This window comes from Balaenoptera physalus (assembly GCF_965194825.1).
Source record: "Balaenoptera physalus genome assembly, chromosome: 5".
NCBI lineage: Eukaryota > Metazoa > Chordata > Mammalia > Artiodactyla > Balaenopteridae > Balaenoptera > Balaenoptera physalus.
The window spans coordinates 37,177,501-37,194,946 of record NC_138884.1 but is presented as its reverse complement, the minus strand read 5'-3'; the positions used below and the strand labels follow the sequence as shown (position 1 = coordinate 37,194,946).

The following is a 17,446-nucleotide window of genomic DNA, read 5'->3' as shown; positions in this document are numbered from 1 at the left end:
TCTGTGGCCATGAGATACCTGCTGCTGCTGATCAGGCTGTGCCACATTCCATTAATGAGAAACTAGTACCTCTAACATGTTAATAAACAATACTGGTCGATTTCATTTCAAAAAAAATATTAAAGAGACTAGTAATTCTGCTCTTGTTTTACTTGTTTGAAAACGTTTATCTGTACATAACACAGAACTGCCTAGTAACTATGACTGCCTCTTGCTCCTAGAACTGGGGAAAGGGCGATAGAAGCTCTTTTCCCCACGCGTATGCAAGAATGTTCTGCGCTTTTCTCAGGATCAGCCTGTCTGAAAAAGCATGGGGAGTTTTCCATGTCAAAGATATTTTAGATTGGCCCTGGCAGCTATGGCATGAAAACTGGAACTGAGATATTGTTTACCCATTTTACAAAACTTTTCTTTTATTCACAACAGTGTTACTAATGTTAGCAAGCAGAAGGGGAATGAAGAGGGAGGAATATCTGATATGAATAAATTTAAAGTGATGCCTGCCCTGTGGGAACTAACAAACAATGCAGTTACCATGCTTTATGTTGGAGATTTCTTCTTGAATGTGTATGCAAATCGCTCTGAAAGGGATCCTGCCCCTTTAAGAAAAGATAACGTGAATGCTTATGTAAAGTACTTTGAGATTAATTTATTTTTAAAATTTCTTAGAGCAGATTTATTTAAAGCTGAGTAAATCTGCAATATTCTAGCTCTCGGAACATAGCAGATATTGGTAATAAGTTTTGTTTTGAAGGACCTAATAGATTTAGAAATACTTAATATTTCTAGAGAGCATTAGGCTGAAGCGCTCTTCTAACCCTTAATTCTAAACGTAATTATAAACATTTTTTTTTCTTAAATAAATCTAACTTTTTTTTTTAATAAATTTATTCATTTATTTATTTATTTTGGCTGTGTTGGGTCTTCATTTCTGTGCAAGGGCTTTCTCTAGTTGTGGCGAGCGGGGGCCACTCTTCATCGCGGTGCGCGGGCCTCTCACTATCGCGGCCTCTCTTGTTGCGGAGCACAGGCTCCAGACGCACAGGCTCAGTAGTTGTGGCTCACGGGCCCAGTTGCTCCGCGGCATGTGGGATCCCCCCAGACCAGGGCTCGAACCCGCGTCCCCTGCATTGGCAGGCGGACTCCCAACCACTGCACCATCAGGGAAGCCCTTATAAACACTTTTTAACTCAAGACTTCTAAACAAAATAGAAATTCAAGAAAACAGCATTCAGGAAAAGTGTTTAAATGCATACATTTATAATCAGATCTGTATTTGCCTCTCTGCCCATTCACACTTAAATGATGGTTAGTTATTTGACTAAGAAGACAAAATGTGACAGTTTTCTATTAAAATGTTTTTCCACTTCAGTGATTTGCTTTAATGTAACCTGTAGAATTTATAATTACATTGTGTTCTCAGACGCTAATCTTGCTGTTGTCTGAGCCACTGTTATAGTTTTTCCTCATCCCTCTGTAGAGTGGGGTGTTCCGGGGGTGTGGTGTTCTGCCCCGTGACCCTTGCTTCTACAAAAGAGGTGTGTCTGCGAGCTCACGCACACAAACGTGGAGAGGCTCCCTTTCAGCTCTTAAACTCTCTGATGGTCCAGACTTGCCCTCTGACGTCATTAACTGGATTTCCCCCGTGGACTCGGCTGATGCATGACCATCATGGACCTTCATGTCCAGTAGGCAGCGTGACCTCCCCTCCCTTCGGGGAAGCATTTAACTCCTTCCTGCCTCGGATCTTTTTCCAGCGTTTGGTGGGTTCTTGAAAGCCTCCCTCTTCACGACCATTCTCCCTTCCCCCACCCTTCTGCCCTTCTCACATGCAGTATTCCCCACAGTGAAATCTAATACTAGTGCTTCTACGTTGTATCAATATATATTTCACAGTTGACTGACCATCCTTTATGTATGTTGTTTATGGGGATTTCTGCGTTTGATTGTAAGGTTCTAAAAAGCAGCTCATAGATCATACTCAGGCCACTTGACAGTACCTTGCACAGAACATGTATGTATAACACCCGTAATAAATATCTCTCTATATAATTGCAGATACTTATGAGCACATACATGAGTCCACATGAAAGAATTTTCCTTTTGATACGTTTTAACTTCTTTATAGGAATCTTTCTAAAATGCATTTTCTACTTTTCTCCTTTTAAATAGGGTATGTTGAACATAAGCTAACCTTTTCTTGATTGCTCAAGGTTATCAGCAATATGTTGTAATATAATGGTGCCTTCAAGGTCTACTGAGGTGTGTAAAATTATCTGATCCTACAGGAAATGGCTAAAGATAGCCATTCTTTTTAGGTTTCATATTACATTCTTTGTTATTGCAGTCATCTACCCCTCAACTCCTTCGTTAAGCTACTGTCAGTATATTTGATTCTAGGAACCACTTCTTGCTCATTTTTCACTTCTCAATTATTACTTCTGGTCTGCTCCAGCCCAGAAAGCCAGATGATTGCATTTCTTAATGTAAGTAAGAACAGGCTCTGAGTAGAGACCTGTCCTACAAAATAAAGTACATGAACGGTATGAAGCTAGTTAGCTTCTCGACATTGTAAACAGTGTGAGAACAGAGTAGGAGGAGATCCTGGAAGTCATTCAATTTAGTCCTTTTAACTTAGATGAGAGAACTGCTGTTGTGACTTGCCTGGCCGTCACTCAGTTACTTCATGTCCTAGTCAGATTAGAACTCATGTTTCTGACCTCAGTTTAATGCTCAGCCTCCAATCTCTGTTCTACCATAATTGCTGGAAGTCTGATTTATGTAGGTGCTATTATTTTGTAGGTATGTGTATATTACAAAACATGGATACCATCAACTGGTGTATTTGTGGTAATGTTAATAGATGTATGTCCACATACTGTACACACACACAGGCATAGACTGTTCAGCATTGACGCTGATCATATGTGCTATTTATTAGTGTCCAGTAGGTGAGAGATCTAAATCTGGGGGGGAGAGAAAAGAGGAAAAGAGTGCTGCTTCCAAAGAAGAATGGGTGAAAGGAGATCTGACCTAATAAGCTACCAGTTCAGTGCCCCGGACACTGGATTTCTCCAGACGCCCCACTAAGAGAGCAGCCCTGACTATGGGCAGCTCCCAGCTATACATTTTACCATGCAAATGGTAGCCATAATGAAATATTCTTTTAGAATCTTTTATCGATGTTTCATTCTGGGAAATTTCCTCTACATTTTCTGCCAGTTCACTAATTCTCTCTTTGTTTTATATGCTCTACTCTTTAACATACCCACTGAGTTGTTTTTTGTTTTTTGTTTTTTCACTGAGAGTATCTTTTATTTATAGAAATTCTGTTTTCTCTTTTAAATCTCTCCTGTCTTTTTGAAAATATCTTGTTCCTTTTTCATGTATTCAGTTCTTCATTTCTTTGGTAACTTTAAATCTAAATATTTTATAGCCTGTGTTCAGAAATTCTATTACCTGAAGTTCTTGGGCTATCTTTTTTTTAAACATCTTTATTGGAGTATAATTGCTTTACAATGGTGTGTTAGTTTCTGCTTTATAACAAAGTGAATCAGTTATACATATACATATATCCCCATATCCCCTCCCTCTTGCATCTCCCTCCCTCCCACCCTCCCTATCCCACCTCTCTAGGTGGTCACAAACCACTGAGCTGATCTCCCTGTGCTATGCGGCTGCTTCCCACTAGGTATCTTTTTTACGTTTGGTAGTGTATATACGTCCATGCTACTCTCTCACTTTGTCACAGCTTACCCTTCCCCCTCCCCCTATCCTCAAGTCCATTCTCTAGTAGGTCTGTGTCTTTATTCCCGTCTTACCCCTAGGTTCTTCATGACCATTTTTTTTTTTTTCCTTAGATTCCATATATATGTGGTAGCATACGGTATTTGTTTTTCTCTTTCTGACTTACTTCACTCTGTATGACAGACTCTAGGTCCATCCACCTCACTGCAAATAACTCAGTTTCTTTTTTTTTATGGCTGAGTAATATTCCACTGTATATATGTGGCACATCTTCTTTATCCATTCATCTGTTGATGGACACTTAGGTTGCTTCCATGTCCTGGCTATTGTAAATAGAGCTGCAATGAACATTTTGGTATCTTGGGCTATCTTGTTCTGCTTTTTAATGTGTCTGCTGATTCTGGCAAATGGTAGATGATCTTCTTGTTGTATTTTGTATTATGAAGTCATGTTTGACAGGACTTTATTAGCGGGAATCTTCTGGCTGGGGTAAGAGGGAATCTCTCCAAAGAGCTTTTACTTTGGCTTTTGCCAGATACCTCAGGTCTAAGCCAGGCCATTTTTCATGTTTATCTCTTAGCTTGGGGGTTCCCAGACCACAGAGTTAGTAAATTTGAACCCCAGGTTCGCCCGAGAGCAGGTTGTGGCAATCAGTTCTTAGGGCAGACCTTTTTGTTTTGTTTTAACCTAGGTCTGGGCTGAGACTTTACTACAATTGAAACTTTACAGGAGGGAACAGAGGGTGTGACCATGTAGCTGGGTCTGCAGCCCAGGCTGTGAAGGTGAGCGACTTAGACTCCGAATGGGACAGGAAAGGCATCTTTATGTTTCTCTCAGGCTTCCTTTCCTCTGCCACCGAGATATCCTTCCCTTCTGATTGCAGCTGAGGCTGAGATCTGTACACCTCCCAGCTCATCCTATCTGTCCTGTTATCACAGACACAGATCAAGTGATTGAGCTCTTTCCAAATTCCCTCTGGTTGTGCAAGGATGCGCACTCTCACCCATTGCCTTTAAAGGTTATCACTTTCCAAAAGCAATTCAGCCTGAATGAATTGCTCCCTTCACCTTTGTGTGGAAATGGTGATGCCATCTTGTTCCTCTCAAGGAACAACAAAAAGTAAGACAGTAGAATTAAGAGGGACAGAGGATTTTGGTGGAGGGAACCCACGAGGAAGCCGAGGGGTTGTTTTCCCCTCCACCCCAGCCTCAGGGAACCTGAGGCACCTTGTCTGGCCTTCTCCCCAGGTGACCCTCTGACGCGGCCACATGCTCCTTTCTGGGAAAGGAACATCTCCAGGCAGCACACGCATCTCCCCAGAGATTCATTCCTGAGCAAGAAGCCTTCAGTATTGGGCTTAGAAAGGGCTTTTCTCCCATTTCCACATCCCATTAGGCAGGTTTATTTTCCTCTCAGAATATGCCCTTGGATGAGACATTGAGTACAATAACACCAAGCCCTTGTTAGAGGAGATAGCGCTCTACTTAGAACTCCTAAGTGTTTAAAATGAATTTGGTACACTACTGCACCCACAAGTCTGTAATGCTAAAAAACGGGGTGGGAATGTGTAGAAAATAAACTAAAAACACATTACCAAAGGTGCCCAGGAGTACGAAAGCTTAGAGGTCTTTTGTTGCTATAAATATACAGTAGTTTAAAAAATTACCTAACACTGTTCTGTGACACAGTTTTTGTCTCTGCCGTTCAAGCAGCTCATACTGGCTTTGTTCTGGTGATTTACGCTAGAAGCCTATAATAAAAATGCAGCCTGAAATCATGCAGCTGGGTGCCATTCATTTTTCTTCCACGGACAGTTCCAGAGCTTAAAAAATTGCAGCAGACCTGTGAAAGCTCTGCACCCACAGGACATGCATCCTCGGCCACGGCAGCTGGCTCTCTCAGGTTTCTTCTGCTCTATGGAGTCATTGGTGATGCTGTCAGGGTTTCTGGATTGGTTTAATGAGTACTAGAAAAGAGTTTCCAGGAAGATATTGTGTGGTTTTAGGGCATCAATAAAAATAATACTCCCTTCCCCTCTTGAGTCAGAACCAATTGAGAAATCAGCATAGAATTAAGACAAATGGAGATGAACCTACCAGCTTCATTACTGATAACAGCTTGATTGAAAAATGTAACATGATGTATCCAAATGGCTTCTAGTACTTTCTGCCTCAGTTGAACTCAGCTCCCCCAAAACCATAGGCCTTTCACTTGCAGAAAGCTTATCACATGGCCAGAGTAAACCAGAATATACCATCTCGGTGGGCATGCTGATCAGAAAGAGCTCAGACGGGCTGTGTTCTGGTGATTTCTACTAGAGCCTGTAATAAAAATGCTGAGCCATAAGGGGCTGACCACATGTGCTCGATTCCTTTTCCCAAAATCGCTCGTCAGAAAAGTCAGTCCTCTCTGAGGACAAAAGAATATGGAATAGAGAGCAGAATCCAGCCACATGGAAACATGGGGGCAGGAGAATGGAGGATGCCCAGTTCTGCCTTCATTAGCCCGAGCCAGTTTTACTGTGTCTGCCTTGCATCTGGGAGCAGGTGTGAGATACTCTTTTGGGGTGGGTTCTGTGGAATTCTTTCTCCACACCACAGGTATATACACCTGTCTTCTGAGGCCATTGGGATAGACCTTTCTTGACCATTTCTAGATGTATTTTCAGCTTCATATTTAGTTTGGGGGAAGAAGTTGGCTGTTCTCTACACTGCAGCATCTTGGGGAACTTTTCTCCTTAGCTCTTTTAAAAACCTTGGCCAAGTTAAGAAGTCATTTGCCATTGGCATCCCAAATATGACAAGCATAGGCTTGGTGATTCTGGCATAGTTAATGTAGTCAGGCTGGGCTCCTCTGAAGAGCGTTTTGTTACTCATGGCAGAGGGTTCTTGCTAGCAAACGTTCATGTTTCCCAGCCTTCCACCACTGGTTGCATGCTTATAATAAGGCCTGGGTGCTGGGGCAGGGAGAATAAGTGGGAATCAGAAAACGTTAGTGTTCCCAGGAGCCTTAAAAGTACTCTATTCCAAATTTTGATGCATGAATCTCTTTTCACAAGTATAAAAGCAGGAAGCATATAATCAATCAAGAGTCTTTGTCATGCTCTGCAGCTTTCTTAGGAGATGCAGACAGGCAGTAATATGTGATTGTCAATAGCGTCTTGAATTTTCAGTGATGCTTGCCAACTCATAGGCCACCTCAGTGAGCCAGGTTGGGGCTCCAACCCCAGTTGGTAGGAGAAGAAATTGAGTGCCTTTTGGACTTATGCAAGGTCACAAGGAGGTCGGGAACCCAGTTAAAAATAGAAGTGAGACTTGCCTGGTTCCCATTCTTAGCATAAAGCACCAGACTGCATTCCCTTCTGCAGAATTTGCTAATTGTTCATTTCTGACAACACAACAGGGAATTTTTCCTTTATAGCTGGTTGTAAACATTTAAGATGCCTGTCATCACTCATAACCTTTGTTTACTTATCACAGCTAGCTAGCTCTCTTATTTACGTATTTCTTGTTCTTTTCCATTTTTACTTCTATGCAGAGAAGTTAATGTATATGAAAGCACTTCATAAGTCTCAAGTGGCATGTAAATGTTACTTGCTATTATTATGGTACTCATATTCTAAACTTTGCACCATTAAAATATTAATACAGATAGTACTTCTAGTTTATAGTGGCCAGTAGGTTTCAGCACTTAAAATGGCACAGGTCACAACAGCATGAATGACAATTAATATGAAGTTCTTCATCACAGATGTATTTCAGAGAAGCACAAATTGAGAAATTGCCTGTGTGTTTACATAGTGAGGCAACAGAATGGGAGCATTAACAGAAAATAAGATACCTATACAAATTTGGGAGAAGCTAAAAGTATTTTTCAACTAGAAAAGATATAATTGCGGAAAATTATTTTCCTACCAGGTAAAAGAACACGTCTTCCCTTCATATTCTTGTTTATATATATGTTGTCTATACTTATATATAGATGGTACAGAATTCCCCGTTAACAGATTTTTCACATGTAAAATGAAATACTGAATAGTCCTACGAGTGTTGCACTATATACTTCATTATCTACACAAGGAACTTAATGTGTTGACAGCATAGGAAAGTTTAGACAGATTATAGTAAGTAGAATATTTTCTTTTCTACAACTGATTTTCAGCAATGCTGAATGGGAGCTTCCAGTACACATGTATGGTTTACAAGTCAGCATCAGTTTAAATAACTCCGGCCTCCTCTAGGCTCTCCTCCTGAGTTAAGGCTTGTAACATCTCCCCATCCTCTTAGGTAGGAGAATTATCTACTCCTTTCTTCCTCCCCCAGACTTTTTATTTTGAAAGAATTCAAACTTATAGAAAAGTTGAAAGAATAGTACATTGAACGTCCATCCTGCACCTAGATTTTTTTTTCCCCCTTTGGATTAGCCATTTGAGAGTAAGTTGCAGACATCATGGCCCTTCACCCCCAAATATTTCAGCATCTGTCTCCTAGGGATGAAAACATGCTCTTATTGATGGCTGTATAATTATCACACTCAAAAAAGCTTAACCTGCTTACAATACTGTTATCCAAGACACAGTTCATGGTCATCTTAGTATTATCCTTTATTTACTTCTTCCCAACCCAGGATCCAGTCAGAGATCACACACCACATTTAGTTGTCATGACTCTTTAGTCTCATTTTTTCTTTTTCTTTGTCCTTTCCCTTTCTTTCTCTCTCTCCTCACTCTCTTCCTCCTGCTTTCCCTTTTTTTCCTTCCATGACATTGACATCTTTTTAGAGTCCAGGCCAGTTCTTTTATTACCTACTCTTGAAGCAAGCATAACTAAGGAAATAGGGGGTTCGCCTTATGAAGGTTTGGCTTTTTTCTTTTTTTTTTTTTTTTTTCCTCTTTTAGCCTTCATGATTTCATGGCTTGCCATGAAGCCTCTAACGAGATGCCGCATACCTACTGGATGCATAAAATACAGGTTGGTTTTTTCTTCCTGAAAACTTGTGTCCTGATAGACTCTTCCAAAGGCTCACTCCTCAGGGCATTCCTGGGACTGAGGAACAGAGCTAGTGCACTTTCAATAGAATGGCAAGTGTCTCTAGGAATTGCTTTCGAAGTTTACAAGCCTTGTTCCCTATCCAACTTCCCTATCCATACCAGTAGTGAATACCTAGCTAGCATTTCTTAGAGTTCAGTTGGTTCAAGCCAGTTGCTTTGTTTCTCAGCAATAGTCAAAGCTTTCAACTAAGTACTAACCTTTTATTTAAAGATAAAAGTAGATCTCTTTCTGGGTCATTAGAGCTTTTCACTCATGAAATTAATGTTTCTTTTTTTTTTAGAAATTCACGTTCTTTCTTTCTTCCTTCCTTCCTTCCTTCCTTCCTTCCTTCCTTCCTTCCTTCCTTCCTTCCTTCCTTCCTCCCTCCCTCCCTCCCTTCCTTCCTTCCTTCCTTCCTTTCTTTCTTTCTGACTGTGTTGAGTCTTCGTTTCTGTGTGAGGGCTTTCTCCAGTTGCGGCAAGTGGGGACCACTCTTCATCGCGGTGCGCGGGCCTCTCACCATCGCGGCCTCTCTTGTTGCGGAGCACAGGCTCCAGACGCGCAGGCTCAGTAATTGTGGCTCACGGGCCCAGTTGCTCCGTGGCATGTGGGATCTTCCCAGACCAGGGCTCGAACCCGTGTCCCCTGCATTGGCAGGCAGATTCTCAACCACTGCGCCACCAGGGAAGCCCGAAATTAATGTTTCTTATCACTATCACTGATTACTCTTAATATGAAAAAGTTTGTCATTCCATTGAATCTCTCTAGGTCTTGGGAGTAAATTTTAGGGTAGGTTAGAAAAGACGTGGCAGTTTCAGTGTGGGGACAGTGATCTAAAATGAACGGATTTGTATGCTTTAGCCTTTTTAATAGTAATACACTCTTCTTAAAAGCTATAAACAAGAGAAAGACAAATATTCAGAGTTAAAGTTGGGGGAAATCTTTCTCCATTAAAGATCCTGGCCCGATCCCAAAGTTTTATTCAAAAAGGACAGTTATTGGGACTTCCCTGGTGGCGCAGTGGTTAAGAATCCGCCTGCCAATGCAGGAGACACGGGTTCGAGCCCTGGTCCGGGAAGATCCCACATGCTGCAGAGCAACTAAGCCTGTGCACCACAACTACTGAGCCTGCGCTCTAGAGCCCGTGAGCCACAACTACGGAGCCCAGGAGCCACAACTACTGAAGCCCGTGTGCCTAGAGCCCGTGCTCCGCAACAAGAGAAGCCACCGCAGTGAGAACCCCATGCACCGCAATGAAGAGTAGCCCCCGCTCGCTGCAACTAGAGAACGCCCGTGCGCAGCAACGAAGACCCAACACAGCCAAAAATAAATTAATTATTTTTTTTTAAAAAGGGACAGTTATTTTTTTCCCCTGAACAAACTCTTTATTTTTTTTATTCAAGTGTAGTTGATTTACAATGTTGTGTTAATTTCTGCCATACAGCAAAGTGATTCAGTTATATATACATTCTTTTTTAATATTCTTTTCCATTATGGTTTATCATAGGATATTGAGTATAGATCTCTGTGCTGTACAGTAGGACCTTGTTTATTATATCCATTCTGTGTATAATAGTTTGCATCTGCTAACCCTAAACTCCCACTCCATCCCTCCCCCACCCCCTTCCGCACCCCCTTCCCCCTTGGCAACCACAAGTTTGTTCTCTATGTCCGTGGGCCTGTTTTGTAGATAGGTTCATTTGTGTCGTATTTTAGATTCCACGTATAAGTGATATCATATGGCATTTGTCTTTGTCTTTCTCTTTCTGACTTAGTTCACTTAGTATGATAATCTTTAGGTCCATCCATGTTGCTGCAGGACAGTGATATTTTAAAACGTGATTCCCATGTCTCCTTTATGCCTTCCTACATCTCTTCTCCACAGACTCTCTTTGAATTTCAAAAGTAGCTGCGATCTTAGAAGACAGGAAGTCACAGATGTGTGGTGGGCAACAATGAGACGGCAGTAAAAATGGACTCAGTTATCTGGTATCTAAATGTTCAGCTTGTCAGAAGGTAGTTCCTCTCACTTAAGAATGGGAGCTTTTTCCAGCCACAGGCAAGCATACAGTCTATCCAAGAAAATTTTGCTTCACAATAAAACAGAGAAAATGAAGTCATATAAGCTTCCTGAGACGTTAGGAAATATGGTCTCTATTCCTCTGCAGATAACAAACTAATTATCACAAAAGGTGTTGGTTATCATTTAAGCGGGAAATATGATGTTGACATAATACATAATTTCAGCATCTGTTGTGCCTTACTTTGGATTGTAAATCCAGACTAATGGGTCTGTGGAACTGTTTAGACCCTTTCTTATTAGATTCCCTTGCCTCTTAGAAAAGCTTGCATATGAAAGATTCAGTTGATTTGGGCGTTTTGCATTTAATAACACTTCCATTCTGAAACTAGTATGTACTAAATGTCTACCATATGTCGAGTAATTTTATTGAATTCACCAAACAATCCTGCAAAATAGTTATTTTTTTCCCCTCGCAGATAAGAAAACTGAGGCTGAGAGAGGTTAGGTGATTTGTGCAGGGTCACACAGCTGATGAGTAGAGAGAAGACTGAGGCTCAGGTCTTTCCGACTCAGTCTTGACCCAGTTTGTCTTCTCGAAATCAGGATAACTGCCATGCTAGTAACTGCCCGGAGTGCTCTGGGAACAAGGAGCGGAGACCAGCCAACCTCCACTCCCAGTCTTGCTTTTCATTGGCCGCCAACCCTTCTCAAACCTTCCTCTCTGACCTGGCTCACTGGCCAAGTCTGAGGCTCCACAAGTGAACACTGGAGTAATTGGCTTGGCCTCCGACCCCAAAGTGAAGTCCATACAAACCAGGCTGTGTCACGTGAGAGCTCTTTTTCCCTGGGCTAGAGGGAGGCGTGGATCTTTCCCTTCTTTCTCCTGCAAGCCCAGAGGTGAATGTCAGGTCCTAGTATCCCAATGGTCCATGGAAAAGCAAGAGGGATTGCTCCAGTGTCAAAGGCCAAGCTGGTCCAGGCTGCCCTCTCCAGCCCTTCCTTGTGGGGGGAGTGTGGGTACCAGCCCTAGGCCACCTGACCTTGCCAGGGAGGTGGGGGCAGGAGGAGAATGGAATCCCAAGTGAGGAGAGCAGGCCTTCCGGCACTTTGGACCAAGGAAATATCCTTGCCCTTGATCCTGACCCGTCCTGGGGAGCGGAATTGGTGCAAGAGGGCTGAGAACAGAGAGGATCCTGGAGCTGAGGGACCCCTGAAACTGCCAGACCACACCCCTCCTCTCTGAACAAGAATTGTTTCCTGTGACGGATGTTTGATGTTTTTTTCCCTTTTGTGAAAGAGGGATTTAAACAAAAGAGAAATTGTAGCATTCACGTTCTCCTTTTCCCGAGGCAATGCCCGTGTTTAGGTGTAAAGAACATATATATTTATGTGGGCATATCTAGATAAATATTTAATATCTACAGAAACCTGGTAACTTTTGATGGTAGAAGTCCACTTTTTAAAAAAATTGTCTTAACTGAGCAGTTTTAGCAAGCTTAGTCGTCAGTGCTCTAAGTGTTTGTATTTATATCGGTTGATGATAAAAGAGCTCAAGGGTGAGAAGGAATGTGGTGGGGGGGGAGTCGATGGGATGGGGAACAACTTTCTTTACCATAATGAAAATTTATCTGTGTGGGAACTTTGGCTTTGAATATGAATCAGAGGGAGTTTGTGCTTTGAGACAAATTTATGGTTAGCGGTAAAATAAAATCACGTTTTAGTGCCTTATTTTTACTTAATAAATCTTAATTACTTTCTCTCCATAAATTAAAGCATTTACCATGCTATATCTTAATCATCAGGTTTGTCATGTATAGCATTAATTTCATAGAGTAATTGCCACTTGGGCTTTTTGTAAAACATCACCTTAGAGTCTTTGTTTGAATGCTCCAGAGGAGTTGCTAACCGGATTTTCAGTGAGTTACACTAGTTTTGTCATGTTGCCTCAATTTTTTAAGGAGGTACTGGTACCCATTGGACTAACTTTGGGTATCATGTCACTGTGGGCTCACCAGTTGAGGGTAAAGGAGGAAGGGGAGAGAAATGGTGTGAACTACAGACTATTTTGAAGACTATGCAGAAGACTCCTTTGAAGTATATCACAAAATATTTCCTGGCATAGGTCCCCAAGACTGACTTCTGTGAATTGATTTATTTGTAATTTGTAGAATTTCACATAAATGTGCTAAAATCCTAGGGAATATTTTATTGACTAAATAAGTTATGGAGTCTTCTTCATTCCGTAAACTTACTTAGCAAATCGTTTCCTAATAGTTAATGTCACCTTAGAGTTCGGTCCAACCCAAGTTGAGTTATCACAAATCCTCCTTATAAATTAGTAACATTTCATAATTCTTGGATCCCAGTATGTGAAAAAGGAGTCCACAAGATTTTCATTTGTATGTTGATTGGATAGACTTGAGAGTGGCATCGTTTGATCAATTAGATATTTAACAAAAGAAGGAGTCATAGAAGTGAATATAAAAATGGATGGGATTTGCTGTGTGGTCGTGGCCTGCGTTCCTCAGATCCTCGCCTCACCATTCGCCCGCTCTTTTGAGTATCACTGCGGGGGGGGGCGAGGGGGGGCGGGGATCAGGGGGCATGTGCTCCCGCAGGCTGATGTTCCTAGTGTCCCCCCAACCCACCCCCGTCAGCTGGCTTCCGACTGGTTGGGCGGGAGGCTCTGATGAAAGACTGGAGCTGGGAGGAAAGAAGCAACAAGGAATTTCTCCTTCCCTCTTCCTCCGTCAGCATCTCAGGTAGTGGAGGGGTCATGTCCACTGCTTCTGCTTCTCCCCACCCAACCCCTCCATCCCTGGGGTATGAGTGTCTTCCTGCTGCTGAGAATCTTCTAAGTTGCCTTTTTGACATCCCGGCTCGTCTGTCATCTGTGTAATAAGGTCTCTGCATGAAATCTGTTCTATTTTACATTCTAAGAGTGGTTGCTTTTTCCTGACACATATTTTATAGAACAGTTTTGCTTTTATTTCATAGCTTATGGAGTTTGGGATGTTGATAAAGGGAATGCTAAATTATTCATTACCTCAGTTAATGTTTAATCAGCTGGTTTGCATTTGGTAATGGCTCAAAGAAGATAAAATGACTTGACTGCCCTCAGGGAGCGTAGTCTGGCTGGGGAGCCAGTGCTTTTCCAGAGCGCACGGGAGCTGAGAAGGAGGGATACCTACGCTGAGGTACTGGTGGGTCAACCTGGAGTCTTGCCAGGTGCTAAGATCTTGCTCAAGTGGATGAGGAGGAAGGGCGTTCCCAGCAGAAGCAGCAGTGGGTACGAAAGCGTGTCACGTGCCGAGCTGCACGAGCATCTGTTGGGTTAGGGGTAGTGGAGGGAGAGGAAGCCAGCAAGGTGATGAGAGGCCAAGTCACAAAAAGCACTGAAGACTCCACCAAGCACTTGAGTTTATCCTTTCGCTGGTGGGGAGGAGCGAAGAAGGGTTTTAAGCAGGGGAATTACATGAACAGATTTATCCTTTAGAAAGATCACTCTTGAATGGGTGTGGAGGAGAGATTATAGGGCTGAGGGTTGAGGTAGAGAAACCTGGCCAGGTGGCGGGTGCAGAAGTCTTGATTGGAGGGGAGATTGTTTGAATGGAGGCCTGAATTAAATCAGGGGATTTGGGAGGAGGGGAAAAAGTCAAGACAGACTAAGAAAATAGAATGTGAATTACTTGATTATTTATTTATTTATCTTGTGTGTGTTGGGAGTTGTCGTTAAATGATTAAACGATTGTTGTGCTCAGAGATCAGGAAATGTTTCTTTGGTTAGGCTAAGTAAGTCTTAAAACTCGAAGACTGCTTCTCATATTGGGGTCACAACGTGTCCTTGGAGGTCTCATGATGTTTCTGGGCTGTTTATGCTGCCTTATGTGCTGGATGTATTTTAGGTTCCACACAAGTTACGGTTTCAGGACTGCTTATTTTTCAAACAAGCCGAACAAGTGATGATTCTTTTTAAAAACCATTCATTACCCCCCTACCCTGTATCCTTTTTCTGGCCGTGATCTGCCCGGTCTCTCTGCTGGTCATGATATTTATTGGCTGTCTCATCTCCTGCCTCCACCTCTCATACCTTTCTTAACTTCCGATTAAGGAATTAGCTCTTCACTTATTCAATAAATCGTTTCACAGGTACTTGTGTCTAAAGGTTTCAGAAGTCGAGTGATACAACATCCCCTGCTGATCGAGAAAAACCGTAGGTCCACTCACTCTCCAGCTCCCACATGCCAGAGCCTGTGTACAGAGTGTTCTACAAAGTTCAGAGAACACGAGGCTCACCCTCTAAGAGCTTGACATCTGAAAACAAGACAATGCAGGTAGAAACTGGCAGGAAGAAAATACTGGAAACAATATCTGCCTTAAACTCTACGGAAGGGTTTGGTCTGAGCCGCTGCTACAGAGTTATGGCCTGAAGTTCGGGTCTTGAGAGCTAACACTAATGCACTTCATTCTTTGAAGACTTATGATGAGTGTAGCCCAGAGCCTGGGTTCTGGGGGTCTGACGTCCTGGCTCTGCCACTTACTGTGTGTGTTGCCTTGGGCCAAGTTACTTAATCTCTTGTGTTTCCCTTCATTATGTGTAAGATGAGGATTATAAGAGTATCTGCCCTAGGACCGCCGAGGGGATTCAATGGCACATGCGTGTGGTGTGCAGAGCACACCTCCTGACACAAGCTGAGTGCAGTCAGCACTTGCTGTTGACGGTTCCCGAATCCAGAGTGAGGTGTCCTAAGGCTCAGCTGAGAGAGTTGTGCTTTGTGAGTTCCAAGGAGCATTGCTTTCCTTCCACACGAAAGCTGCTGGGGTTAGCCGTGAGCTCCTTTGTAGTCACTTTATGTTAATTGCAAAGAAAATTCTGTAACAGGCTTCTTCAGGACAAGTTAGTCTTCGGAGTTTTTGAGTTACCTCTTTGATCATATCATACGTGATTGGTCATCACTTCAGGGCACTTCCAGAAATAAGTCTGAAGGCCAGCAGGTGGCAGGTAACACCTTGGAGGAGAGTGAGGCATCACTGCCTCTCTGAGACCCTCCCTGGATACCCGTCACCTCCCTCCTCATTTGAGTTCAGCACACATTGAGCACCACTGCCTTTCAGTTCTGTTTGAGGCTCCAGGGGTCCAAGGCTGAAAAGACAATTCCCGTTTGCATGAAACTTAGTTTAGTGGAAATATATGTAAACACATCTAATCCACTGTGATACAAGCACAAATGGAAGCGTGTAGAAGGTCAGAGAGGTACATAGGAAGAAGCGTAAGGAAAGTTGCACAGACTTGGTGACATCTCAGTAGACTGTGAATAAGAATAGGGCAAGTCAGCGATCAGCATGGTTTGTACAGGAGAACTGGACCGTGGGGTGGGGTTGGGTGGGGGGATGTGTTATTGGAGATAAAATTGAAAATGGAGGCTGGAGCTAGACTGTGTAAGAGCTTGGCCTTTATCATGTGGACGTGGGGGCTGCTGAATGATTTTAGGCAACAGAATGCCATAAGATTTGCATTTTTAGCAGGATCATCCTCACGTGGAAGATGAACTTGCAAAGGATGTAGGATGTGCCAGCAGGTTTATGTCCTCAGTGCACATTCATTGAGGCCAGCACCGGAGTCCTATGTCCCTCTGCATTCCTAAAGCCTAGTATTGTGTAGACACTGAAGACATTTTTTGGAATAAAGACAGCCCCAGTTGAATTTTCCAATTCTGCATCCTCTTCTCAGAACATGCTGACCTGGACCTCCATCTGTCACAAGCAGCTTGACTAGGATCGTAATAAATTCTTTTTTCTTGGCATTCCTTTAACTGGCACTCTCTATTTACTAGCCCTTCTGTGCAACTGTAGTGTGGTGATGATTGATGCTTATAATTCTGACCCTGAAGTGCTCCAAGCCGTCTAAATCATCAAAAAAAGATGAAAGTATATTCAATATTGCTGTAATGTTTGTGTGTTTTTCTGAATTCTTATTCTTTGGAAATTGATGGTTTATCAAGTGCTCGTGTACTCATGTGCATGCGGGGACAGTGAGAGTCTGTGATCATCCACGACTCTTCACTCCCGCACAGCACCAGGCGAGGGGTGTTTATTAGCAATGCACACTCAGAAATTAGCAAGCAAAACAGACCTGGGCTCTCTTCATGCCTAGAAGGAAGCAGGTTGGCCCCAAAGGGGCAGACTGGACAGAGATGAGAGAGGAAGCAGTGGTTAGAAAACAGTGGGAGTGATAAAGCAAGAACTGGACAGCCAGCCAGTCGGGCAGTTTCCGAGCTCACCCATGCCGCGGCCCAGCCCCGCAGGAGTGGGGTTCGGGGCCGGGACCCCAGCCTCAGGTTCTCGTGTGCCTTGACCCGGGTCAGATTTTCAGGCTGGATTTGGCAGGATTTTCCACCAGCTCTGTTTGTGTTGCAGTAACGACTGTTCAGTAAAATGCCAAACATTAGCAAGTGAAAACATCAATAATTAGAGCATCCTGTTCACGCCGCACACACATCTTATCGTGAAAACCATTATAACTGCAGAGCTGACAGTATTATTTGGCCCAGAATGAAGAGCTCCAAATGGAAGCTGTGAGATGGCTCCATTTTGTAACCCAGTTTCCAAAACCAGGCATGTGATGATGTGATTAGGAGGGAGGTTT

General features: G+C 42.9%; 1 protein-coding gene across 9 annotated transcripts in view; it reads left to right on the top strand.

Moving 5' to 3' along the window:
• GATB (glutamyl-tRNA amidotransferase subunit B) overlaps positions 1–17,446 on the top strand; it is a 95,985-nt gene that overhangs the window by 12,695 nt on the left and 65,844 nt on the right. Inside the window, exon 3 of one of the 9 annotated variants that reach the window (XM_082463403.1) lies at positions 8,645–8,717. The exons of the other annotated variants lie outside the window; for them this stretch is intronic. Coding sequence (XP_082319529.1) covers positions 8,645–8,717 — 73 coding nt within the window. The remainder of the gene's footprint in view (positions 1–8,644; positions 8,718–17,446) is intronic. 9 annotated transcript variants of the gene reach the window in all.